General features: G+C 44.5%; 1 protein-coding gene across 1 annotated transcript; it reads left to right on the forward strand.

The window, feature by feature from the left end:
- The first annotated feature begins 4,486 nt into the window (after positions 1–4,486).
- PCCB (propionyl-CoA carboxylase subunit beta) lies at positions 4,487–27,872 on the forward strand. The gene is made up of 15 exons (XM_058843431.1): positions 4,487–4,682; positions 6,255–6,374; positions 8,672–8,740; positions 9,855–9,911; positions 11,951–12,064; positions 13,545–13,655; positions 13,965–14,073; positions 14,980–15,100; positions 18,763–18,844; positions 20,344–20,467; positions 21,766–21,873; positions 25,247–25,347; positions 26,537–26,635; positions 26,840–26,933; positions 27,603–27,872. The coding sequence occupies exons 1-15, from the start codon at positions 4,524–4,526 to the stop codon at positions 27,722–27,724; spliced, it is 1,590 nt and encodes a 529-aa protein (XP_058699414.1). The 5' UTR covers positions 4,487–4,523; the 3' UTR covers positions 27,725–27,872.
- The last annotated feature ends 64 nt before the right edge of the window (positions 27,873–27,936 follow it).

Here is a 27,936-nt window from a genome sequence, read left to right on the forward strand (position 1 = left end):
GACAACAGCTACATCTTCAATAGGTCCTTTGTAGTGACCCCCTGACAAACCCTTTATCTTCACTTGAAGGCCTTCTGACAGGCTTTTTTGAGAAAGCAGTACAGACTGATTATTTCACTGTATTAAAGAATATTAAGCTCTCCTTTTAACAATGCAATACAAGTATTTGATAGTTGATTAAAATATGTAATTCATAGAGCATCTTACTGAGACAATCTCATGTTGTACAGCATGTCTGATGTAATCACAAGCAGTCACTTCTGGCCTTAGTATCTATAAATCCAGTTTTGGAGATGTGCTCCTTTTGTGAGTGCCCAGCTCGTCTCTGATGCGGGTTGTGAGTCTGGTCAAAACCTGTGCTTCCAGGAGTGCAGGAGTTTTGTCAGAACAGGCCTCTCACTTTGGAACAGCCCAGAGCAAATAGAGATGACCTGGATTAGCACTAAATAGTTGAGCTGATCCTGAGCCAAACTGCTAATGCAGAAATACTCGTTCAACTCTGCATATACTCCGGTTTATGGGTTTAGGGAGAATCCTACTGTACATACAAGAAGAATGTGCCTCTTAAACACCCGAGTTACCCCGCTGACTTTGATGACTTTGGGTGGTTCCCTACAGGAATACAAACTGATGATGGAACTGGGTTTTATTCCCTACTTCTGTTTACCAAAACCAAGCACAAATTACTATTTGACTGAATATGGAAAAATTTAATATCAGGAGACTATTTTCTCATGGTTTAAAGTCCTCTTTTAACTGGATTTGGCTTCAAAATACTTGCTTCTTTTTCACTGATTTGCATTGTGGGGGCTTCTTGAGAAACCGCCTGGAGAATTTTCAGTTTCTGATGCATCCTTGTGACAATCTCTAGCTTGACAATTCTAACAATAATGGACTGTACGAATGACTGTCAGAGCTGAGTCTAGTATCCCATTTCCAAAAGCAGGCAGTGACAAATATGTAGGGAACAGTAATAATACTGTAAGCATATTATGATATTTTCCTAGCATAGTCTTCCAGCAATTTGTGTCCTGATGACCTACAGAGACCAGCAGCTCCTTTCATTTTATACTCCTAGGTAGATTCCTCCTCCATTAGTGTGTCCAGGACCTTCTGACTCTTTGGCCACTACTGAAAATGGAGCTGATGTTTTTGCAGAGGTATTGTGAGCTTGTTCCTTTTGTGAACAGATGTGTATTTTTGGGGTTTGGTTTTCCCCAGTGTATCTTAACATCTACCTGAATTACATTTCTCTCTGAGCTCTGTAAGGTGAATTCCTTTTACTCTAATGACAGCTTAATTTCAAGAGCTCCTAATCAGGAAAGTTCTGAAAGGCCTCTAGAAATCTGAGTTATTATATGAACAGGATCTCCCTTTTATATGTTTGACTTCACTAAATAAAGCCACTAGATGTATATGGCAGGAATCTGTACAAAATCTCTGCCAAGTGTTCCCCAGTATGTCCTGTTTATGTGTTTGCTAATACTGGGTTTTATGGGTGGAGTTGGTGGGCTTTTTGGCATTTTGCTTCATAATTCATATTGGATTTACAGGTTTTAAGTTTTCTTAGGTCCCTTAGTGCCTGCCTTAAAAACTGACATGACAATAGCCACCTACCATGGGAGTTTTTAGCAAGAGACTTTATATTTAAGTGAGTTATCACTGAAGGACCTTATAACACTGAGGTGAAAACAGTTTGGTCCTTAAGGATTTCTTCTATAATTTAATCTTCACTCTTTGGGGTGAAATAGGACCTTCAGTGTACCCAGTAAACATCCAGGTAAAAACCCAAGAAAAAACAAGCTTTTTAGCCCAGAAATCTTCTCAAGTTCCTTTGCACTGAATTCAGATAAAACAAACAAAAAAAATTTTTATTTTATTTTTTTTTTTTTAATAGTCTGAACAATCCCTTTAATCTTGGCTTGTCTTATTGCCAGAATCTCTGGCATGCTTCCTTTCTTCTCAAGTATTTGAAAAAGAATTTACTAGTTTTCATACTTCCAGCAAGTTGCTTCCAAAGGTATTTTTTGGACTCTTCACCCTGTTTTTTAATATGTAACCTGCAACTCTTGACAATTCAGTCTCCCCCTCTACTCTTCTATTGGGCATAACTTCAGCTATCCAAAGAATGCCCTTTTGCCTCTGCTGAATTATTATCATCAGGTTCAAAGAGGGGTTGGACAAATTCATGACCACTAGTTCCAGACACAGAAACTAAGGGGACTAAAAATCAAGTGTAAAAAGGAAGTACAGAAAAGTAAAAGCAAGCATGGCTCCCCTTGCCATGTCAGCCTTGTCTTCCAGATGGGGGCTTTTTGAAACCCCTTTGTTCCCAGAATGCAGATTCCCAACCTCTTTTAGATGTGACCCATATTCTGAATAGTGGTTATTTTAATTTCTGAAGTCACAGAGTTGCTCTTTTGAGTGTATTTTTAATGAAGAAGCTATTGCAGGCAGCCTGAGTGATGCTGAACCCAGGTGAGGGGGATAGTAGAAGCTTTTGCTTCAAGTATCTGCTGTCTGATTTCTGCCTGGGCTGTTTTGTTTCAGGAGAAACTTCCTGAGTGGGGAGGGTGAAATGCCTGTTTGGCTGCTGCCGAGGCGCAGCTATCTCACAGATAGGTCAGGAATGCAGCTGGCATCCTGCAGCTACTCTGGCTGGGGGCTGAAACAGCCTCCTGCTCAGCAGTGTGTGGGCTGAGCTACTTGGTGCCTTTCTTGTCCTGGTCTTCACTGCCAAAATCTCCCTGGGCCTTTGTGCTTGCAGGCAGGGCTCAAGGAGAGGGCTCCTGTAGTGGGGATGATTGAGTCATCAGCTACTGAGAAAGTTTGACACATTCTAGGGGACCAGACAGGATGATCCAAGTGGGTGGAGAGAGCTGGCTGGTGTTGCAGTGATGCCACAGTTATCTTTGAAAGGTCATGGAGATCAGGGAGATCCCCCCTGATGGCTGGGGAAAGGCTGGGCTTACTCCCATCTACAAAAAGCCTGGGGGACTGTAAGGTGATCCCCCTCAGTTTGGTCTGGGAGGAAAGCCATGGCACAAGTGTTCTTGGCTGCATTTTGTGGTCACATGGAGAAGTTGATTTGGAATAGCCAGCATAGATTAACCAGGAATAAATCGTGTGACCAACCTCAGTGCCTTCTGGTGACAAAGTGAGGGGTTCTGTGGATGAGGGAAGAGCAGTGTATGTCAGGTGTCTTACCCAGGGCAAGGTTTCTGACAGGATCTCTTGCTATACAGCTGTATCCAGGCTAGCACATTATGTTGAGGAGGGGCAGGATGATGGTGAAGGGCCAGAGCACTTGCCCCAGGAGGAGATGCGGGGGGACTGGGCTTTATTAGCCTGGAGTGAACACTGGGGACATCCCTAGCAGCCGCTTTCTTGTACTGGAGAGCCTGTGGCTGTCACCTCACTAACCCCGCCTGGCTGAAGGGGACAGTCAGAGGACAAGAGGCAGCTGTCCTAAACTGAAACAGGGCAGGTTGCTACTGAGTAGAATGAGTGTAGGGGGATCACTTCCCCATGGAGCCAGTCAGGCACTGGAACCCGGATTGGGAAAGGTGTGTCAGCCTCTGTCCTTGCAGACTTTCTAGGTTCAACTGACAAAAGCCCTAAGAAAACTGGTATGAATTCAGGGCTGAGTCTGTTCTGAGTAGGAGGCTGGACTGGAGCCTGAGAGCCCTTTCAAAATAAATTATCGTACAACAGCTTGTACATGCTATGTAATCCAAGAATTTCCATTCTTGGAGATTCCTCAGACTTGTGGTATCCACAGGGCCATGCTCGTGCATTTCATGTGTGATATGTGCGAACTTATAGCAACATTCACCTCGCCCTACTTGGAACTGGCCGGTGTTTTGTTGGTGGTCGGTGTCGGAGGTGGCCTACAGGGGTAACAAATGATCTGCTGCACAGATGGCTGTGCCTGCCCACTGGAGAACTGCCTGGGAGCCGATGACATCAGATCTCTGGATTGCGGATACACTGCAGCTCGGGCACTCGCTGTGTGTGCTGCGTATTCCCCGCGCATCCTGACCCACTCCCTTCTTAAAGGGTCTCGATTCGCCTCATCCCTCCGAAAGTGTGCCATGACAAGAGCCACAGTGCCTGAGGAGGCATAGGAGGCGGCACAGAATCGGTACCGGTGTGTCACAAGGACTGTTTTCCTAACAAATACTTTCTGGCATTTGGAACAAAGCGAGGGCAGCTAATCTTGCGAGCTGACACCTCTGCTTGCCTCCCCACTTCTGAAGCGCCACAAATCTCTCCGCCACACAGGAAAGAGGGAAAAGCCGATGCCTCTTCCTGCTGGTCTCTGCGCACAGACAACAGCGATGAACAAGCCTGCCGCGGAGTGCCGGGCTCGGGCAGCGGCCTGCGCCGGGCCCCGTGCTGGCAGCAGCCGTTCCCGGGCCCCGCGGAGCCGTGTGCCCCGCACGGCCCTGCCGTAGCCGAGACACCCGGGCGGCGGAGCGGGGCCGGGCTCGGGGCCGGGCGCGCAGGCGCAGCGCCTGGACATGGCGGCTGTGAGGGTGCTGCGGCGGGCGGTGGGGCTGTACCGGGGCCGCGCCGCCTCGGGGGCCCGCTCGGCCCCCGTGCCCCAGCGCATCGAGGAGAAGCGCCGCGCTGCGCTGCTCGGCGGCGGCCAGGCCCGCATCGACGCCCAGCACAAGCGGGTGAGCCCAGCACGGTGGGCGGCGGGGACAAAGCCCCGTCCTGCTGCCGCCGGGCGCACGCTCGCCGGGGAGGGCAGGCCGTGCACGGCGGGGCTCCGCTCGGCTCTGGGGACTCGCGGCTTCGCGTGGAACCTGCAGACGCCCTTTTGCGGGAAGCTTTCCTCAAGCAGCACTAAAGACTGCATTGCCTGTTACTCTGAGTAGAAAAAAGAACAATTGCTTTATTAATTCCTTCGCCTCAGAGTGGTCACCGAGGTTGGCTGTAATATGTAGGAGAGGTAGCGTAGACAGAAGTTGCAACTTCTGCCTGTCAGTGTGATGGTAAGTCAGTTGTAGGTTGCTTAACACTTCTGAGCAGCAGCTTCATCTTCACATCGCTGTTGCAAATTTAAGCTGAGATGAGAGCAAAGAGTTAGAAGAGTAAAAAGAAGGCAAGAACAGGTGGGAGGGATGACAACAGGTGGGTGTTTAGTCTCCTGCCTCATTCAAAATTTAGGCAGTCCTGATGTGGGTGACAGCAGAGGTTTCCCGTTTCTATTTTCTGTTTATTGTTTCTTGCTGGGACGGCCCTGGCGATACCACGATGGCTCGGTGGCTCGTAGGCATCAAGGAGGTGGGAATGGCGATTCCCATGAAGGCTCCCTCAGTGATCAGTCTGCCTGTCAGCAGTGTGCCTCCCCAGTCATACAACACCTGAAGAGAGTTCAGCCTCACTAAGTTGCATTCAGGACACTGACATACCAATATACAAGCATTTCTGCATGTCTAGGGCCTTGAACAGCTTATGTTTTATATAAACTCAAACTATGGCTTCCCTTAGGCTTTCCTGTGTTTGCTGCTTTTCATGATCTTTTTGCCTACTGGTCAGATGTTTTGTAGAAGCTGAGCTGTATTATGTCATGTTGGTGCAGGGTCACATCATCCCCTAAAGGAAACAGCCCAGGTGCCCTGCCCTTTGCAGACAGATGTTTACCATGATTGGAAATAACAGATTTGTTTGGTAGGTTAAGAACTTTGCAGGCACTTTGATTCTGTTCTTGGCCCTTACCCTACTTTTGCCTGTAACAGTGTCCAGCAGGAAAAAGAACAGAAGGATTTTGTCAAAAGATCCCTGCAGGCTGACACACTTCCCTTTTATTTACTGTAGTCAAATAATATTTGAGTGTGGTGAATTGAACCCTGAGCTGTTGGAGTGGACTGCTTTAGCTGTGGAAGGGTTCCCTGGTTAAGAATATAAAAAAGGCCTTTATAGCAGCATTTAAATGTGTAAGCAAAAATAGTTGTGATGCATTTATATCCTGTTGAAAAGTCTCTGCAATTGTTTCCTTTCTCCTGTGGTAGTGCTGCTCCCACAGTCAGCCTTCTTTTCAGAGTCTGGCTTGCATTATGTTTGTTTTTGAGGAGGATAATCACTACACAGGCTATTTCCAGCTTTGAGGGCCTGCAGTTACTTAATGGACCCAGTCTAGCAGATCAAGTGAGGTTTTGCTTGATTAAACTGCATCAGCTGGGGGTCAGCAAACAACCAAAACCACCTGACGGCTCTGATAATTGTTGCTTGCTCTGTTTCAGGGAAAGCTGACAGCAAGGGAACGAATTTTGCTGCTGTTGGACCCTGACAGTTTTGATGAATATGACATGTTTGTGGAACACAGATGTACTGACTTTGGGATGGACTCTAGTAAGAATAAGGTAGTTTTATTTCATATAACTCTTGTTTTTGTGTCCTTTGCTGTGCAGCCAGCCTGCTGGTTGAAAATGAGCTCTTCTGTTCACATGTGACTTTACTATTTGTTTTCTTTTTATGTATAATTTTGGTTTGTAAATTTGTTCTAAGTACTCTCAGTTTCCATTTAACAGCTTACAGAGTTTTCTGTTGCCTAACTTGGTACCTTTTTTATAAGGTCACCTGTTCAGTTTAAATACTACCTTCCTGGAAATTGTCTTATATTTGCATTTTAAACAGTAGAGGAGGCTGCAGAGCTTTGTTGGTGCAATTTTGTCAATCAGATAAGAGGAACAATTCAGGGTAGATACTTCTGATTCCCTACAGGTAGGATTAGAGTTATTGGATGAAACAGCTCAGATCGATATTTATGCCTGCCAAACTACAGTCATTAAATCCTTTAGGGCCTTACAATCTGATCTGGATGTTTGGAGGTCCCAGCATTTGTACTGCTCTGTTAGCCAGCTACACCCTGCTTGCTAAGGCACTTTGCTTATGTGGCCATGTATCCTAAACCAGCATGATACAGGGAGTTCCACACACACGGGGAAAATCCGTGGTTCCACAAAGTCTCTCACCGTAATGTTGATTCCTGATAATGTGCTACCTGGGAAAAGTGTTCTCTTGTGGTTTGGTAGAAGGGACCAGTGAGCTGCTGGTCAATGGCTGGTGCTAATGTGCCTGTTCACCATTAATCTTCCTGTAGCCAAAGGCTGTTGGCTGTGGGTTGTGGTGTTGGGTGAGGAGCTGCTCTCTGTGTGCCCTGTGCTGCACACAGTGGCTACAACTTCTGTTTGTGGAGTTTCTAAACCAGTTGGTTGGGTTTCAGTCCTTTAGGTTGTAGGATTGCAGCCTGTGGATGAGGGAGGGGACAGCAGGGTTCCAGCAGGGGCACTGGGAACAGCAAAGGTGAAGGATTTGTTTGTTGTTGACAGAAAGCTGATGACACTTGGTGTTGAGAAGGATGTTGTGCTAGACCTCTTCCCCTCTCAGGGAGTAGCAGAGCAATCATCTTTTTTCCTCTACATTTTTTACTCTGTTCCCCAGCAAACTGAAATAACTGCCACATTGCCTCTCATCAAGTTACTCCATGCTGCATCCCACACATATCAACATTGTTGATAACAAATTGCTGTTCCTGAAAATAGGAGGAGCAGCACAGTCCTGAGTGTGACAATAGGGTTAATTTTTTCCCTTGTGCTTCAGAATTCACCCTTGAGTGAGCTGCAGATTGTGTTTACAGAGCACAGTTTCACAACAGATGACCTAACTGTAGCCACTGAGCTGGAATATTGGTTTAGCATTGAGTTTCTCAGAGTCCCTGGAACTTTCTGAGAGTAGGGTAGGACTTGTGTTCACATCCAGGCTGCTCTGTGGGCTTCTGGGGCTTTTGGGAGTCACCTGTACGTGGCAGTGGCTGAAGTACAGGCATGTGCTGCTGTTCTGTGTGCCAGGGGCTGAGAGCAGTCCTGTGTGTGCAGCCTGAGAAAAGGCACCAGACAGGTGTGACCTTCCTGACAACAGACCACCTGGGCATAAATGGCCCTTAGAGTGGGCCTGCACCACACACTTCCCTTTTTTCTTTTCTTTTTTTTTCATCTTTAGTACCAAACAACAAAAAGATTGTTTTTTTTTTTCAGTGCCTGAAATTCTCTTTTTTACTGACAGCCCAGTAAAATTCCTTTCCTACTCTTGTCTCAAAAGACTTCTATATATTTTCTTTACTAGAAAGTGATATAATATAGATGAAGCACATTTTTTAAGACTCATAGGCTCCATTTCCTTGGCCAGTTCTTTCTTCCCTTGTTTACAGGGGGAAAATGGGACAGGTCAAGTTCAAGCATTTGAGGTGACTGTGATTATATTTTTGGACCTGTCCAGGGTTGTTTTTTATCCTGTATCAACACCTCAGAGGTGCACCATGTCCATTCTTTCAAAAACATCAGCTAGTCCTGATAAAAGGGTACATCCTGTCTCTGAGGATATGATTTGCCTTAAGTCCAGAAGTGGTAAATTTGAAGGGAAGCTGTTAAGTTCACTGATCTTTAATGCATAATGAATATGTGATATTACCTCTAGTTTTCCTTTTCAGGGCTGGGGAAAATCTTTGTGGAGTCTGCACTGCAAACATGGAAGATAAGATTTCCCAGGAAATCAGTCTTTGCTTTGTCTTAGTAGGAGTTTGTGGAAATTTTATTGGATGTCATTGTTGCTTTGATTTTTTTTTTTTTATTTTCAGTTAATTTATCTGTTTTTAATGCAGTATCCTGGTGACAGTGTGGTGACTGGCCGTGGACGGATTAACGGGAGACTAGCTTATGTTTTCAGTCAGGTAAAGTTTTACTTGTTTTTAAATAGTGGGAATTTACCCTTTGAAATAAGTTCACAATAGTTCAGTGTGGTCATGTAGCAATGTGGAAGGAAGCAGTGCACCCTCAGACAAGAAGAAGCAAAAAAGCTTGTGATAGATAGCATATAAATAGATAAAATATATTTTTGTATGTTAAAATATATTTTTATATTAAAATAAAATTATTTCAAAGGAAACATCTTAGGTAAAGACTTATCTTGGTCTGAAAGAAAGGCTTTCTTTCAGATCATTAGTAAGTGCTGCTCTGTTCTGGGCCACAAAGTAGCCTTTGTTCCGTTTGCTTTCATGGCCGAAGTGGCTGTTGCTGTGTTACCTTGGAGCAAGGGTACAGTCTGCCTTTTTTGTCTTGGATGTGTGCTCCTTCCAAGGAGAGACACTGTTACATGGGGCTGAACATGTGGAGAGGAGCCAAACACAAACCTTCATTTTAGAACACAACTAGAGGGCAGTTTTTGTATTAGTAGAATTTAAGAGTGCTCCTTCATGATACACCCCTCCCTTTTTATATTTAAAGACCTTTTTCCCTCCAAATTAAGCTGTCTCCTGAGATGCCAAACCTTTTTGGTTCAACTGTTATTCGTAACAGAGACATACAACATAACAGTGATAACAGAGACATGCTGTCTCTGTCCATACAGTTTTTGGGGCTTCTTTAGGAGTAAGACTTAAGTGGGAATGCAGCAGAGAAACTTCCCAGGAGCTGGCTCTGGGCTGTGTTTGTGCCAGTAGGTGTCAATATCCTCTTTTTCTTCTGGATCAGTCCAGGGCCTGTTAAGAGATCTTTCTGCTTAGGCCTTTTGGCTGGCATAGTCCCTACAGCACCCCAGAGCATAATAACTCCTGGACATAACTCATGAGTCTAGAATGTTGATGTGTGTCCAGGATTGCATTTCCTCCTTGTAAAGGAGGCTTTATTGAGCTGAGATGATCTGCAGGCTGCACTGAGGGAGTCAGTTGTTTTGAAGCAGCATACCAAATATAGAGCACTGTAGGGTTATATTATTTACTGGCAATAATTGACAACATTTTGCCAAAATTATTCTTTCCCTTATCTGAAAATTTGCTTTACCTTCAGGATTTTACTGTATTTGGAGGCAGTTTATCTGGAGTTCATGCTCAGAAGATCTGCAAGGTAATATGACACAAGAGAAAATAAAACAATTTTCAGCATCCTTTTTTCAGTCTGTTGTGATAATGACTTTAGACAAAGTATTTGGTGACTTACTTTAGTGGGCTCTGACATGTGCCATGCCTGAGAGTGGTGCTTCTGGAAACTTTTTTGAGTGTGAGTGAGCCTTTCCAGGTAATACACATTTGTTACATTAAGTTATCTCTTCTACTTTACTGCAAAGGATGAGAGACTTGCCAAGTACAAATATAAATGTACTACTCATTGTACACTGGAGAAATATGAAATTAATTCAGAGAAACTTTTTCCTCTAAAGAGTGTGCTGTCAAAGTGTGTAATAGTTAAAAATAAGCAAATGTAACAAGTAAACAGCCTGAAGAGAAACAGTTTTACAGCTTGGAGGTCACCTTGACCCTGAGATTTTCTCTTATCAGACACTTGTGGCTATTTATTTCTATTTGTCTGCTTGTCTTGCTAGAAGAGTTTTTGAATCCCAGGACTGGGGAGACAAGAACTCTTTCATGCATGAGTGTTGAGTGATGCGATCTGGGAAATCTTCCTGAATTTTCTTGCCATGGAATCAGAAACAAGATTTTTGGTGCACAAGGCCTTTTATGCTGTGGAAATAACTACTCTTTGGCATAGGCTCCTCAGGAGTGTGTGGGTGTAAAACTAGAAAACATGAAGACTTCGGGCTAGATAACAACTATTTGATTTTACCAGGGTTTGATATTGGGAAGGACTTGAATTACCCTTTAACACTGAAGCTTTGTGGTGTCTGTACTGGGGAGGGATGGAATGGCACTGGAATGATGGGATGCTTTCTGGAGGGTTTTCTTTGATCTCTTCTTTCTAAAGCAGCAGGGTCTGATCACAGAACTAGAAAAAATGTGGGTCCTTCCTGGCTGGTGCTGTTCTTGGTGGGCTCCAAAGCTGGAAGGCTCTGAGGACATCAGTTGTTTTGGGGTTCAGTCTTTGAGGTGTGTTTTAGAAAGAACTTGGAAGAGCCTTGAGAAAGAAAGTCCATATATAAGTCCCTGGAAAACAGCAGAACGTGTCAGTGAATTCTAGGACTGTACAGAGGTGGTTACCACCAGTTCCTGTTTGGGCTGGAGTTTTGGGTCTCCTGAGATACCACTGACATGAGTGGCACCAAGTGTGCTATCTGTGTTTCTAGGCAATATAAAATTCAAGATTGATTCTACAGGCACTCTGAAAGATGGGAGTGGAATTGTAAATCACTTAAAAAGTTAAAGATTGTCTAAAATAATTTTATAAGAATGATTAAAAGAGCAGGGAAAAGCAACTTCAAATTTGAAAATGGAGATTAACTGATGTTTTACAAAAATTATTTATGAGCTAAAGCAAATCTTGATGTTAAAACAGATCTTAACATAATGTGCCAGTGCTGTAGTGTTATGAAAATGGCAAATATTTTATTGGAATTCAGTAATCAGGAATATTTTGTGCAAGGAATGTAAGGAATTCAGTCCTCCTACTTAAGGCTCTGTTGTAGTATTGTTTATGATCTTGAGGCAAGTAACCAAAATGATCAGAGTCCTAGAAAACAGGATGTGGGACTGAATTGATGGTGCTTAACCTAGAAACATGAAGAGGAACATGAAGACTGAAGGGAAATTTGAGGTACTTGAATGTTCACAAAAGTAAAGGCCAAGAATAGCTAATTGGTCTCCCTCACTGCTGTGTATCAAGACAAATGGAATGTTTAAGTTTCTGGAGGAAAGATTTAATTTAATCTTCCCAAAGAAGTTCTAAGGTAATCAAGCATTAGAATATACAGCTTAGAGAGATTCCACAGCCACCGCTGCAACAAACTTTGAAGAGTAGATGAGGAGATGATTGAGGTGCAGTTGAGGCTGCTTATGAAGAAGGGGAAATTGTCCCTCTCCCGTGACAGTGTCACTCACACTGCATTATCCATCTCCAGTGCTGAGTGTGGAGATGCACAGCTGGGAGGGCAGATATTTTTTTGGGGTTTAGCTTAGCTGGGCCAATACTGAGGAGTTTGTGTTCATCACTAGATTATGGATCAAGCTGCCATGGTTGGAGCACCTGTGATTGGGTTGAATGACTCTGGAGGAGCCCGTATCCAGGAGGGAGTGGAGTCCTTGGCAGGCTATGCAGACATATTTTTGGTGAGTAGGCTGCTGGATGGACAGGGAGCTTGGCATCCATAAAGGTGGGCAAAACATGCAAGTGGGTGTTTGTAAGTAAATGTTAAAGTTATCATTCTTCTTCAGCCAATGGATAAAATAGTGTGTGAAACTCAAACCTTGGTTCTCTTGGCTTTGCGTAAATGTACCCATGTCTTAAACAAGGGTGATGCTGAGCTCTGTAAAACTCTGTGATCTAATGCATAGTGAGAATGACAGAACAGGCAATTTGCTTAGTTGGAAGAAAACCCCAAGCAACTACTTAACTTCTTGGTTTGTATCAATTTTGAATTGTCTGCGTTGGGATGTAATTTCTCTGAGCATTTATCAGTTTGAGGCAAGTGGGTACACCATAGTTCAGTGTTTTTTTGGTTCTGATGCACTATCAGCTTCCCTATGTCTCTTTTGAAATAAAGATATGTTATCAATTTCACACAGCAGTTATTTTCAATAGGGCTTGTAAAAGGTGAAGGATTTCCACTGGAGAAAGAGAAACTTAAAGTAAATTAAGCACTGTGCACTGACAGACTGGAAACTTGAAAAGCTCAGATCATAAGCAGTGAAGTGCTTGTTCTGTCAAGATGGGGGTTAGGAGGGAAAACAAAATAGAGTTTGCGGCAGCAGGGAAAGAAGGCATGCAAGCCAGAAAGATTTCTGTTCAAAGAAGCATGCAGGTCAGTGTTAACCTTGCTGGTTTGGGATGTCCAGTGTTGATTACAACTGGTGAAAGATGTATGTTCCCAGAGGATTTTTGTGGTTAATGCAAGAATTTTTCCCCTAGGTGCACTGCTGCTCATTTTTTCATGGAAATGATATTCTTTTGTATGCCTGCTAAAATAGTTTGCATCAAATTGTGTGCACAGAACACTGTCCTGTCAGTAGGAAAGTAGGTGGCATGTCAGGTCAGTCAGATGCTGACAGGTTTTGGGGTGGTGCAGTCTGGAAGGAACAGTTACAGAAGTCTTTGTGACCCAGTTGAGCAACAAGCAATGGAAGCGTTTTTTTGGATGACACACCATCCTTGTTGGATGGCAGCCATTCACTTTTGTGTAAAATTCAAGCTGGTGCAGAAACCTGATTTTAAAAGAATCTCTCCCCTAGCTGGTCAGTAAGATTGCTTCTACCTCTGAGCACAGTGTACCTGCACATCCAAATGTCAGGAACATCCACTCCTTCCTCCAGGCTCAGTGCAGTTTTTGCCCCTGCAGTATCTGTTGAGGTGGCTCATGTTATCTCCTCTGCAGTCATTGTATGGTATAGGGAATCAACTGTAGGGAAACAGAAAGGAGAAAAACAGAAATAACACTCATTTTGGTTCAATTTGCATCAAGAGATTCTCTCCAGATATTTGTCTGCCAGTAGATAAAACAGTCACTGTGATGGTGAATTCTTGGCAGGACCTGGGCACAGATTTAAAGACACATTTCTTTGGTAAAATCAGATTTTTTTTCTCCTATTTCAGAGAAATGTTTTGTGTTCTGGTGTCATTCCCCAAATCTCCCTCATCATGGGTCCTTGTGCTGGTGGAGCTGTGTATTCTCCTGCCTTAACTGATTTCACATTCATGGTGAAGGTAAGGGTGTGTCCTGAGCTGCTGCTGGTGATGGTGATGACACACTAAGTGACCACATGCAAATGGGTATTTTCTGAGATGATTTTCTGCTTTGAATTTTTATTTTGCATGAAAAGTTGAGAAAAACTTTTCCAAATAACTTGTGGACAATTGCATCTTCAGTAGATTTTTAGTGCAATGCAGCCTTTTTAAAAAATTTGTCCCTCTGTTCTTATTTTGGGGGAAGTCTCTAGAGGCTGTAGCTGTTCCATAGGTGCTTTTGCAGCTTGGCTCTGGCATTCACTGTTTTTGCTTTTCCACTTCCCCCAGGACACATCCTACCTATTCATCACTGGGCCTGATGTGGTGAAGTCTGTCACCAATGAAGATGTCACCCAGGAGCAGCTGGGGGGTGCAAAGACACACACTGCAGTGTCTGGTGAGAGCTGGGGGCTTTACAGAACATGCTAATTATGTACAAAGTAAATGTGAGTAGTTCTGGCTAAACAGCCCATGCAGATGAGTCTAAGGGACAAAGCTCTGCCTAAGCACAGGGTCTAGCTCTGCACATGCTCTCCTGCAGCTTCTGTTTAGTAACAGAACACAAAGGAGGGAAAGTGGGAATATGGGAGAATTCTGGGATTTGGAAGAGAAAGTAGCAAACCCACAAAAGATGCTAGAAGTGGGAAGACTGTCAGGGGGCAGGGGTCAACAAAGTCAGCCTGGGGTGAGGTTTTTTTGTTTGTTGTCCAGACATTTGCATGGGTTGAAGGATTCTCAACAGTCCCTCCTTAGCTCACTAAAGTGATTGATTGAACTGCTCAACTATAAACCAAGTGGCAGTGTGAGCTGAAGCACTTCTCTCCTTTTTTCCTCTCTATGAAAACGTTTGTGAGTCATGAATCTTCTCAAGACTCAAATGACTGTGGGATCTCAAATTCTGTGTGAACCGAGCTGACGATGAACCAAAACCACACACACAGATGCTACCCAGATCCAGCCCTTTTATGAAGAGCACTTGTAGTCCAACACTTGAGTGCAGCACACTAACCTGGACAGGGTTCCAGAACACTGGAGTCCTGCTAGGGCTGTGCCAGCTGATAAACCACTTCACATCATTTTAAATATGAGGTCAACAATGCTGACCTGTTCTGGAGGAAGTCTGATACAGCACGTGTTTTCTAGATATTTTTAGCTGGTCAGATTTAGTGGCTTAAGACTCCTCATTGTTAATAGCTCAAGTTTAAAGAGTCTTGCTGTTGCTTGTTTCTATCTTTACTGGTATGTATTTGGAAAGGAAAGCGTGCACGATGGTTTCCATACCTGCTTTACTGTGTCTGTGCAGGAGTTGCACACAGAGCCTTTGAGAATGACATCGATGCTCTGCTGAACCTCCGAGAGTTCTTTAATTATTTACCCCTGAGCAACCGGGATCCAGCTCCAGTCTGCGAGTGCCATGATCCCAGGTAAGGGGAGCCTGCCTGAGCTCGGTGCTCTCTGAGCACTGCATTTCATGGCTTCTCTGGCCTAAGGGACACTGAGTCACGGGTGTTCTGTGCCTGGGATCTTGGCAGATAATTCTGCATTCTGGTATGTGAATATGGGAAGTTTTCCAACATGTGTGTGTTCACTATTAGGTAGAATTCTGTTTTCTGAAAGGGCTGTTGTCCAGGCTGTGTGGAGAATGTGGGGAAAATCAATCTGTCCAGGTGGGCTGCCCAGTCCCTTGGAACAAGTGAGAGAGGTAGGAAACAGCACAGTGAGTGGCAGTGGGGAGAACTTGCCCTGTTCTGTCAGCTGTGTCTGTTGGATGAGTTCTGCTCATAAGGGTTAGAGGTGGGCAGGCAACAAGGAGGCAGAAAGTTTTGTGTGTTATGTACTTGTCTCAGGCTCACTGTGGAGTTGGCAACATAATACAGAAAAGACTTGAGCCATTTCAAGAGTGGAAAAATGGCAACTGTCTGGACTTTTATCAGGGAATTTTTCCAAGAGCTGAGAGACAGCCAGAGAGACAGCACAGGGCACTGAGCAGAGAGCCTTGCTAGGACTGGAAGACAGAATGTAAGTAGAGTAAAAGTATTTTGACCCAAGCTCCAGTTGCGCTTGAAGTTCAGCCCTTTCTGTAGGGAACCCTCAAGAGGCTGTTGCACTCTCCTGCATGGGAGTGGTGCCTGAATATGTTCCTTTCAGCTCCTCACATGTGTGTGAGGTGTCTTGGGGCTCTTCATGTGTGATGATTTTAACATGTGAGTCTGGAAGGTTATTTCCTCTTCATTCTTCACTGTGCTTTTCAGTGTCTGTGTAACAGTTTGTTTGGGGAGGTGCTTTTGGATTGATTTACAAATCACTGTGCTGGTCCCTGAGATACATTTTTCACTTTTTTAAAAATAAATTTGCCACTTTCTTTAAGAAAATGGCCAGACAGGTGAATTAATTACTAGTCCTAAATTTTTCTGAGGTAGTTGTTCATCTTTAGGAGTTCATTAAACTGTGGTGGTCTGATTCTGTTCTGTTCTTGACTGTTCTGGTTTGATAGTGACAAAACCAAAGCAAATCTCTTGTATTATTTGCTGAGTTGGGGGATTATCTTTGAGGTTATCATGATTTTTATAAGCATTCAACAGGTTGTACTGGGATAATTGCTCTCTATAAATTTGATTTTTGTATTTTAATTTCACTATGGAAGCAACAGTCCATTTTTTAAATCAATGTACTTTATATCAGACAATTTTATGTGTGAGAAGCTGTCAGGTTGTAGCTACTAAAGTATAAGAGATTTGTCTCCCTTAAGAAAAAAAGAGCTAATCTTTTACAAGGCATGAGATATAGTAAGTGCAATTTGTACTAAGAACTTGAAATTAGTAGCCTTTATACATGTGAAGGCAGATCTGTTTGTTAAATTTGCCTGGTTTTATAGCAGCATCTCCAGTAGTTCTCCCATTTATGGTCCTAAATGATGCACGGATTGGTATTATTTCATCTGGACATTCTGACATCTTAATAGATTCCTTTTGCTGGGGATTGTGTTTGATCCTTACAGCTGCTCCAGTCCCCATCCATTTCCTCTAGAATAATTACTTTCTTATTGCATTGTTTTCACACCAAAAAAATTGCTATAAATTAGGCAAATCAAATGTAACCTACTTGTGCTTTCATTGTGAAGTCCTGGGGCTGTTGGGAGTTGTTTGGTTGGTTTAGTTTTCCTTCTAGTTTGGTAAGTTCTTTTTGGTGTTGAAAAATGCCAGCCCTGGCTGCTGAAGCTTGTGTTGGGGTTGTTGGTGGCCTGGGTTCCAAGGATTTAGAAGATCCTGCCTTTGGGAGGTACCTGATGCATTGCATTTGCTGTATGGCATAGTGGGATTTTACCTCTCTCTGTGTCTCTACAAACTTCTGGAGGAGGTTATTGCAAACTCTTGGTAGCCGAGTGCATTTTCACTTCTGCATTGAATGAAACCGAGTGTCCATCCAGCTGTCACAGGCTTTAACAATGAGTAGCAGTTCTGTCCCATTAAGTGGGATCTGTAAGAAACACCTTTTAAGCCAAATGAGTGCAGCGGCAAGGTCCAGATGTCCTGTGTCTGTAGATATTTGACGGAGATTTTTCAAATGTGGTATCCTGAATAATGTCTTCATTTTGCTGATGGCTCTTTTAATGCTGTTAAAATTTCCTTCAGCACTGTGCATTTATGGGAGCAGTAATTTCATTTTCCCACTTCTATCCTTTGGGGTACCACAGGTTGCAGGGCAGAGCTTGGAGCGCATCTGTATCTACTTTACAGACAAGAAAGTTTGGAATAGTTTTTATCTTAGGGTTTAGTATGTTAAAACAAATTTAACTTCTTCAGATTAAGGCTCCACTGTATCATTTTATGGAAGTGTTTGTATGCAATATTTGTATTCTGTGGAAAAAGCACTTGAAGTGTTGCTGTTAGCTTTGTTCTATAAATAGCTGTGCTTCTTCCCTTCCCTGCAAGGGGCTGTGCCTCCCTCGTCCCATGTGTCTGAGGGAGTACAGAGACAGCCATGGGCCTGCACTTCTGTCTGATTTTGTCAAACCACACATCACTTTCTTCAGTTTTAAATTGTGTGTCTAGAGCCTTGTGCTGTCTTATTCAAAATGTACTAAAGCATGACATTGTTAAAATATTAATTCAGTAAGAACTCCACAGAAACTCCATTTGTAACAAACAGAGATCAGTGTTTTTATGGAATAGCACAGACATACTCCCTGAAACCTCAGTAGCAACTCATAAAAATTGACACCCCTGCACTAAATCCTCAGACCCAGTGGGTGCCACTGCTGAGTGGGTCCCTAATGAGGGTAATGTGATCAAAGGTGGGGAACTGATCTTGTCACTGCTGATCGCAGGACAGTGTCTCTGTTACAGGAAAACTCCACGTGAAAATGTGTCACTCTAAGTGACACTCTAAGAAAGTCTTTAAACGCAGCCAGTGAAGGGAAGATACAGAGTGTCTTTCCTATTTTTTTCCCCACTCTCTGCTTGGTTGGGGACGGGGAAATGAACATGGAAAGGTTTCCTACAGCTCAGTGTGTTCAAATCCCCGGGTGACAGCGTGGGTAGGGCAGGGTGAGTGTAGAGTTCCTGAGATCCTGGTGTGTGACAGGGAGCCTCGGGCCGCCCCTGGAGAGGGGCTCTGCCTGGCTCGCTGTAGGGACCCGGCTGTGCTGCAGCCGCCCCTGACCTGCTGAGCGGTCCTGCAGCCTCCCGGCCGTGTCCCCGGCAGCCTCCCGGCCGTGTCCCCGGCAGCCTCCCGGCCGTGTCCCCGGCAGCCTCCCGGCCGTGTCCCCGGCAGCCTCCCGGCCGTGTCCCCGGCAGCCTCCCGGCCGTGTCCCCACACCCTTCTGTCCCGCGAGCCGGCAGTGCCCCCTGCAGCCCGGCCGTGTCCCCACAGCCCCGCGGGCCGTGCTGCTCGGGGCTTCCCAAGCACAGGTGCCTGTGCAAGAGGCTGCTCGGGCTCAGGATGCCTGAGATGAGGAGAACCGGTTATTTTCCTCATATTTGAGGCGGTTTCCAAAGTTTCCGAGAGGTGGAAATGTTTACCCGAGTTTTTGGTCTTGGTGTTCATTTGGTCTTTAAATGTTGTTGCTCACGCTTGTTCTCCACAGTGACCGTCCGGTTCCAGAGCTGGACACCATTGTCCCAAGTGAGTCAACCAAAGCCTATGATATGCTGGATATCGTACACTCTGTAAGTTTGATGGTGTTCAGGTTAAAGATGCATATATTACATTCTGGGTCTAAATAATTGAGAAAAACCAGTAGAATAGCACTGAAGATACAGATACTATTACTTATTTATTTCAGTCTTTATAAGTGACTATTTCCACCTGTGCAGTAGCTGTGAATGGGCAACAAAAACTGCAGGGGAAAAAAGATTTTAGTAGAATCCCAAGATTTGTTTTTCAGGATACATCTTACTCTGTATACACCGCTCTACAGATGAAAGATGCTGCAATTCAGTTCTTTCTGGGGTTAGAACCTCCCTTGAGTTGTTTGGCGCCTCCCTGCACCTTGGTGCTTCTGTCTTGGATTCCAGCACTTATATATAAAAGTAATAAAGTATACAGAATGCAGAGATTTACCCTTCCCTGTTTCTGGTTAGAGACAGTTATGTACATGCACAGTACAAGAAAATACATGTTGTTTTTTTTAAATTACAAAATTTGCAACTGGCTCCATTTAGACTCATTTTAGCAAAAAATGAAAGCAAGCTTAAGGTGTTTTTAATCCCTGGATTCTTCCACTGTGAATTTCCACACTATGTGTAAATAAAGTTAAAAGGTGGCATGAAATAAAAATCATTAGGTGAATTAGGAGAAAAGCCCCAAGTCCTCCCACAGATTTTGGGAAGTATTAAGGGAAGAAATAACACCACTTTTATAGTGCTTACATTTTTCACAACTTTTTTAAGACTGAGGCTAATGAAATGACTGGCACACTGCAGTGTGTATGGGAACAGCTGCCATAAACAGATGGAAGTGGGGAATCCTGCTGGAAGCCCATGCAGCCATGTGTAGGTGTCGCTACTGCTCCATGGATAATTCTGATCTGTTGGAACGTGTGAGTTCTGATCGTTCCTCATGCACCAGGGCTGTCTCTTGGCAGGGCACACACTGAGCTCCAGCCCGAGGGAAGTGCAGCCACACAGGTGTGTGCTTCCAGGTGGATGCTGGCTGGACACTGTATTCCCTGCATTCTCTGGGACACACCCAGCACTGACCCTGGGGCAGCAGGGCTGTGCTGGCTGCTCCAAGAAAGGGCTCTGAGCTTGCCAAGAGAGATTACATCAAACGTATCATGGGGAGCCTCTGAGCTCCAGGAAGTACTGTTCTGTCACTGGAAATCGGTCTGTAAGGCTGCTGCTAATTACTTTGTGAGAAAGAAGTTCTTAACATGTGATTTGCATTTCATTCTAAGCCAGGAAGAAAGGCTCCCTTCAGTCATAAAGGTGTTCCCTGATGGATCCCTTAACGAACTGTTTTGGTAGTTTTTGCAGGACTATGTAATTCTTGCAGTGAAGGCTGCAAAGACTAAAAGGTTTCTCTCCCTCTCTTTCCTTCAAAATTCTGCAAGTTCTGAACTGTTTAAAAAGTTCCAATACTAAAGTAACTGAGTTTGTGTTTGCCTGTGTATTTATGCACCTCTGTCTGGCCTCATATGGGCTCTGTCTGCCTCTCCCTTCTGCAGATTGTGGATGAGAGGGAATTCTTTGAGATCATGCCGGCCTATGCCAGGAACATTGTGGTGGGATTTGCCAGAATGAACGGACGGACTGTTGGGATCGTGGGCAACCAGCCCAAAGTAGCCTCAGGTTAGAGTCTAGTGTGAGACTCTCAACAGTGTCTTGCCTGTGTCTCTCTCTGCATGCTGTGTAAGGTCAGAGCTGTTGTGTTGTGTGCTCCTCCACTCATTCTGTGTTTTTCCACTGCTCGTTTTGTCTTTAACCTCACTGTAATGCAGCTGTGAGCTGTGAAACGAACTGCAAACCATTTATTTAGTGGCTCAACAAGGTGATCTTGCTCCCAGGTAATTGAATCAGTGCTGCATCCAGCCCAAGAGGAGCAGCAGTTGCACACGCAGTGGGGGAGAGGGGGTGGGGGTTGGGGGAGAAGGAAGAGCACCAATTAACTGGGTTAATCGTAGCATGGAAACTGTACACTTCCTTCCATGGCAGCAAAATCCCTAAAACTCATCTGTATGGTGAGGGGACTTTGTTATCTCTGTTATCACTGTAGCTGAACAGTGCAAAGCCTTCAGATGCTCAAGTGTGGAACTCTTGACCTCACATGGTTTCGATCTGAAGGTACAACGTGCAGCTCTAGCTAAGATCACCTTTCTTAACTATCCAGGGATTTTGCTTTCCCTCCTTAAGTGAATAATTTCTGAAGTGACCTTCCCAATTGGAACTTTATGGTTTACTCCTTGTTTTTAATTCTTGTATCTGTTTGGGGAAATCAGATGACCCAATACGGTGTTTCATTCGTTTCATCTCTACAAGGTATGACTATCAAGACACTAGAGAAGGTTTTAATGTAAATTTAATCTTTGTTTAGTATTTTAAAATTTAATAGCTCTTTTTAATGTTTCATATAGATGCTTTGATACAAAATGTGTTTTGCTTTAGTATAGCTGTGCATAACATAATTCTAAATGGCACTGAGACAGAACAGAAACACTTTGAAGTGTGTCTACCAGAAATGCTGCTCTTTCACAATATGTTATTGGACTGTTTAATGTTTGGGGTTGTTTTTTTAATGGAAAACTCTGTAACCTTTCAATATGACTGATCTGAAAAATACTAATGAAGAGAAAGTTACAGAAAAAATATTTTAAATTACATGTATGTAATTAAACTGTTACATTTTGGGATAGAAAGTCTTTGCACACAGGGATCAGAAAAATAAAATGAGCCTTTGAGTGTAGCTTGTTCTGTGATCTTAGTTCTAAACCAGGAAAACTTCATGGCAGGTAATCTCCACATTATCTACAGATAAGCTTTTCCTTTGTTTTAAGAAGAAAATACAGCTAAAATAGTGTGATTTTGAGTTACCTTGAATTACTGTAGATCCCTGGAGTTGCTAACTCCTTTTTTTGTGTTCTTAACCTCAGGATGCTTAGACATAAATTCTTCCGTGAAAGGAGCCCGCTTTGTTCGGTTCTGTGATGCCTTCAACATCCCCCTGATCACGTTTGTGGATGTCCCTGGGTTTCTGCCAGGTATGCCTTATCCTTAGAATTTAGTGTGATGCATGGTGGTGTTGGTGTTAAAAACCCATTTTCAGGACTCTGAGAAGACTTTTGCTGCAGTAGACTTAAATAAACCAGGTTTTAAAATCCCACTTTTTGGGACAGAAACTCTGTATTCTAACTACATTAGTCATCACAAAGGATAGTAAAAAAAAGGGCAAAAATTGTAGGAAAATGAAATAGTGCCTGACTAACCAGTGTGTTCATGAGTTACAAAGCTTTGCTGGAGTTACCTGAGGAGAGAGACACATCATGCAGTCAGGTAATACTGCAGTCTCCAGCAGCCTGGTAGAGACACTGGGATGGCCAGTTTGCCAGGGCCAGGCTTGGGGATACCATGCTCTGGAAAGCTCTGTCCTACTGCCAAAAGCTGTGACTGTGACCTGTGCAAGGAAAAAAGCAGGCCCTGCACAGGCTGTGCTGGGCCAGGGGAGGCAGTCTAGTGCTGTCCCCAGCCCTTGGGACACGATGAGCGGAGAGCTGGCACCGCCGGCTCTGGGCAGGGAGCAGTGGCAGCCGGGGCCACTCGAGGATGTTCCACCCACATCTGCTGCAGTCCCACAGCTGGTCCTGGCACGTGCTGCTCTTCAGGCTCTGCTGCAGCAGGATAACCTGCCTCCTCCATCTCCTGTACCTACTGCCCAGTGGGGGTGTTACAGCCCCCTTGCTCAGACCTAGGGCTAATCCAAGGTTCTTTTGCTCTGGATGGACACAAAGGAGAAAATCCCAACCAAATAGTCTCAAGAGATAAAAAACACTAAAGTTTACTGGCAAACTATAGAAAATTAAGGAATATTTGCAAATGAGTAAATGCAACATAACATCACTTATCACAACATAGACAGACCATTGAACATAGAAAACCTTTAAACCCATTCAATGTCATGTTCTGTAAGAATAGAGTTAGAAGAAAGAGGGGAGAAAAACAGGAAGACGGAAAAGATACACAAAAACAGCTCCCAGGTCCTAGGTTGCAGTGATGTAAAACTCTAAGATGAAGGCAGGGTTAAAGGACAACATGCTTTCCTCATGGTCAGGCTTCTTAAAGCTTTGGCCTATCCTGGGTCTTCCTCCCTGGTGGGACTTGCAGTCTCTCAGCCACTCAGGCAACTCTGGGGCAGCTGCCTTCAGTGTGCCATGGCTGACAGACACTGTGGGGCTGGGGGTACAGGGGGCAGGGCTACAGCTCACCAGAGCAAGGTCTGACCCACCCACCACCATGCATTCAAAGCCCCCAAGATCCCTCGGAACAGATTACCTTTTCCAGCCTCTGAGGGGACAGGATGAAGCTCTGAGGGGAAAAGTGTTTTCATTTGCTTTGATTTAGTTATACATGCCCCCCCCGTGTCTTTGATGCTCCAAGACACTCCTCAGTGGAAAATGCCTGTGTTTAGAGGTACATTGGTGAGGAAAGGGCTATGATGAGCCTGCTTTCAGCACAGGCTTGTTGAGCAGGTAATAATAAAATGACCCATTACAAAACAGGTTGAGAGAGGACTATAAATGTTATACAATCAGATCTAATGTTAATACTGTTGTATAAATCATGGTTTACCTTGAGGCCTCTGTAGTTCTCAAGGCATCAGAATGTGACTATTCAGCATTCCAGTTCTTGCTTTAACACAATGGAGTTGGCACATTTTAACCAGGAGTTCCTCTCCTTTCTCCCCAGTGTAGGCTCAGCCTCCTCCTCTGATATGGGCCAGGCAGTGGCTTGGTGTAAGTGGACACTCCAGCAATCCAGATTTCAGCAGTTGCTCAGAATCCAATAACTATTTTCATATAGCTAATTCAAAGTACTGACTTGATATTGCACAATAGAATGTTGGTTTGAAAGCATGTAAATGGAAAGAAAAAAAGACAAACCTGAAGAGATGAGACCTGAGGTTTGATTATGATCTGTTGTGTTAAGGAATTTGACAAGATTAGCCCATTAGCATTAGAAATCACAGATTAAGTAACAATTTCTGAAGGTGGCATTATCATCCCATCTCCCTGTCCAGTACAGAAGGAGAAAGCACCTGTCACACTGGCTCACAGCAGTGTACAAAACTTCTCCCAGCATCAGTGACCCAAACACTTGAATAGCCCCAGTTTTCACAAGTGTGCACAGAGATGACATTTAAGGTGTTCATAACCTGTAACTGGATAAAAATACATATTTAGAACAAGGCTGGGACTGAATCTGTGGCCAGAAAAGTTTCTGTTAATTGGTCATGGCAGTGTAAATACTTCAAATGACTGAAATTACTTCAAATGACTGAATGAGCTTACACTGGAAACTGGCTGCTCTGTTTGAGGTGTGCTTTAGAAGCAGGCTGTGACTAGAAATGGGGTCTGGGAGTGCTCCCCAGCTCCTGGCCTGGGTGTCCCACCTGTGCTCAGGCTGCTCCTTGGGGATGAACCCCCCTGGCTGTTCTGATTCTCACTGTAGGGTCTGTGAGCTTGGCAGGTCCCACTGGCTGCAGGGAAAGGCAAGAACCAGAAGCGAAATTGCAGCTGAGAGCAGACATTTGTGAATGTAGATTGAAATTTTCAGACACTCAATTTACACCTGAGGGGAAACAGTAATGTTAAGCCAGCAAACACACTACCAAATAAGTTCTTCAATCTCACAAAAGGATTTTTACTTACATTTAAAAAAAAATCTACAGAACACCCTCTTAGAGTATTTGGGATCATCTCGTGTGCTAAAACCTAAAGTCAGGAGGTGAATAAACTGCAATAAAGTTACTGTAGAGTTACATCCAGTGTTCTGAAATTCATAGTCCTAAAAATAAATTACAAAGGATTGCTGATTCCAAGTCCAATTAGGTCCGCCTGTCTTTGGGACAGAAGGGTGTTGAGCATCCTGGATGGCTTGCATTCCTGTTTGCTGCCTATGATCATTCTCCAGAAGCACCTGCTGTGGAATTCATACTCTGTCTTTTAAGGTCCATCATCCTGGGCTGCCTTGAAGGACAACTAGGGTAGGTCCTCAGTGTGGTAGAGCAGCCAAGCTGCTTTCTGTGTGGTCTAGATAAGAGGGGGCTTGGAAGATGAGGTTTCTGGAGAAGTGACTCTAGGCTGTTCCCTACTGCTGTTCACATCTGGAGTCTTGAAAATGCTCTGACTGTATTTTGTTCCTAGGAAGGTCCCATCTGCTGAGCTTTGCTTCTGTGACCTTCCATACAAACAAGCTGCTCTGATTTTTGAGTTGCTGAGTATCTTGCAGAGAACACTGCCTGGCATGATCTTCTCCAGGGTGTTAACATGGCTGTGGTGGTGGTGAGGTTTGCTGCCGGTGATGGATAATAGGATTGTGTGAATTCCCTGGAGTGAAGCAATTCCTTGTCCTTTGCAGGCACGGCTCAGGAGTACGGTGGGATTATACGTCATGGCGCCAAGCTGTTGTTTGCCTTTGCAGAGGCAACTGTGCCTAAGATCACTGTCATCACCAGAAAGGTAAGCTGGCAAATTCCATGGAGTTCTTCTTTCCACTAGTGGCAATTTTAGTTAAACCAAGCTTTGTCTGTCCCAGTGGTGCTTTCTATCATTGTCACATCTCTGTTTGTCACATCTCTGTTTGTCACATCTCTGTTTGTCACATCTCTGTTTGTCACATCTGTAACACTTTTTTGTATAACGTTACAAGAGGCCACTTCTTCTATTCCCAGACCACTACCTCACTTCCTTCTTCTTCTTGTCTCAGCACCCTTCTGAAACTTCCAGTTTCTGCTCCCTGCATTCTCTCTGGAATGCCTTCACTCAAGTACCTGTCCCATGTCACCCAGCCTGTCTAAGGACATGCCATCTGTTTGCAGCAATTCTGCTTTCTCTTGTCTTGATTCCTGAGCCTCCCTCTGCAAACCCTGCACTGGCTGCATCTGTTTTCTGCTGTGCCTGCAGGCTGAACACTCATGTGGCTTCTTTTCCTCCCCAGACTTCTGCTATGCTCTACCTCATCTTTTCTCCTAAGGTACCCAACACCCTACTGCCATAAGCTCAGGCTGGTACCTTACAGTCTTAGCCTTCTCCTGGCTGCTCTGCCCCTCCTGCTTGCTTTTCTGATATGCTTTTGGCTTATCATGGCAAAAATAAAAAAAAACCTTTCTGTTCTTTTGCCTTCTCTGAATGTTCCTAGTATTTCCATGCAGTACTTTTCAATCCTGCAGCCTTGCTGCACCATTCAGTACTGTCCTGACAGGGACTGCACTGCAGTTTGCTCTGCAGTCCTGCAGTATCTGTTCATCACTGCTGTCTGGAGCATTTCCAGTTCCAGAGTGGAGCACTGCAGAACCCGAGTGCTGTATTCCCTGGCCAGGAAATTCCAGAAGGACACTGGCTGGTTGGTTTGTGTGCATGTGCAGGGTGCAGGTCGAAGCCTGCTGGTCTGGATACACACAGCCCCCTCCCTGCCTGCCTTGCAGAATGGGCTTGGTCACCACCAGCAGCCCTCTTCCTTGCTCTTTTGGGGCTCTAGTTGAAGTATGTCTACTCATAGGAGATTGCTGCCACAAAATGGAGATGCTCTCCTTCAGGTAAAATCCAGCCCCAGCTGCTTGTCTCTGGAATAGAAAATGCTGCAGGAGCAATGCAGGCTGTTGCTGCTGCAAGGCCACTCCTGGAGTGGATGCCCTGGTTTGTGTTACAGGCCTATGGGGGTGCCTATGATGTGATGAGCTCCAAGCACTTACGAGGAGATGTGAATTACGCCTGGCCCACAGCTGAGGTGGCCGTGATGGGAGCCAAGGTGAGTCCAGGCCCTTCTCACTGTGGTGCAGCAGTGCCCTGCCAGCAGCACCAGTGCCATGCCAGCACTGTGGGGTGTCCTGGTGCTGCAGGAAGCAGGGATGCTCCCAAGCCCTCAGCTGGAGGGCACGGCTGTGAGGTGGGCAAGGGTTAGCAGGGCAGAGGGCTGAGGGACTACCACTGACCCGAGCCCTTTTGTTCCCAGGGTGCTGTCCAGATCATCTTCAGAGGAAAGGAGGCAGATGCAGAGGAGGAGTATGTGGATAAGTTTGCAAACCCCTTCCCTGCTGCCATGAGAGGTATGGTTGTCTCCCACACTGTGTTCCACTTGGTTTGCCATTGCGTGGGGATAAAGTTGTGCTATTGAGTAAATCTTTAGTAAAACCTGGAGTAAACAAGCAAGTTATTTAGGTAAGATTCTTGTATCTGAGTTAGAAAGGTGATGCATAACTACAGCCTGTACCTGTGGACAACATCTGGACACAAGACACCTTCAGCTGCAAAGAGCCTGGTGAAAAGTGGGGACTGCTCTGCAAAGTGCATTTTCAGTTGTGTAGGTAGTAGAAAGTGTCTCAAAATTCAGCCTTTTCCTTTATAGCACAGGTGCTTTGACAGTCTGGTATACAGCCCTAGATGCAAAGCAGTGGCCTGAAGAAAGAGTAGGGCCCAGTTCAGTTATGTTCTCCACAACTCTCAGAGTAAGTTTTTCCACTGTTTTTACTTCCAGTTTTGGAGCAATAACTGTGCTCTAAAAGGCAAGTTATATTTAAAATTTAAAAATTGACTCAGGAATGTTTTCTTCTCAGGCTATTTTAAATTTAGGTAATTTATGATTTGTGAAGTTATTTATTCCAGCCATTGTTTTGATTTTTCTAACTTATGGGTTAGCCTAGATATAGAAGGCTGGGAGGCAAACACTTCATGGTTGGTCAGGTTAAGGTTTTTTTTTTTGTTTTACTCTTTTGCAGGGTTTGTGGATGACATCATCCAGCCTTCAACCACCCGCACACGCATCTGCCATGACCTCGACGTACTGGCCAGTAAATCCCAGTCCAGTCCTTGGAAGAAACATGCCAACATCCCACTGTGAGGGTGAGCAGGTGCTGTCCATGCTGGGAGACATCCTGAACATGAATTCTGATTAACTCTCTGATTAATGGAGGTCGCTTGGCAATAGAAACAGTTATTTTCATTTTGATTTTGCCAATAATCATCAATAAATCATACTATATATTTAATTTGGGGGTCTGACCAGCTCACCTCTCTAAACCAAAGGGTTTTTTGGTGGTTAATACTCAACTT

Source organism: Poecile atricapillus, chromosome 8 (assembly GCF_030490865.1).
Source record: "Poecile atricapillus isolate bPoeAtr1 chromosome 8, bPoeAtr1.hap1, whole genome shotgun sequence".
Classification (NCBI taxonomy): Eukaryota; Metazoa; Chordata; class Aves; order Passeriformes; family Paridae; genus Poecile; species Poecile atricapillus.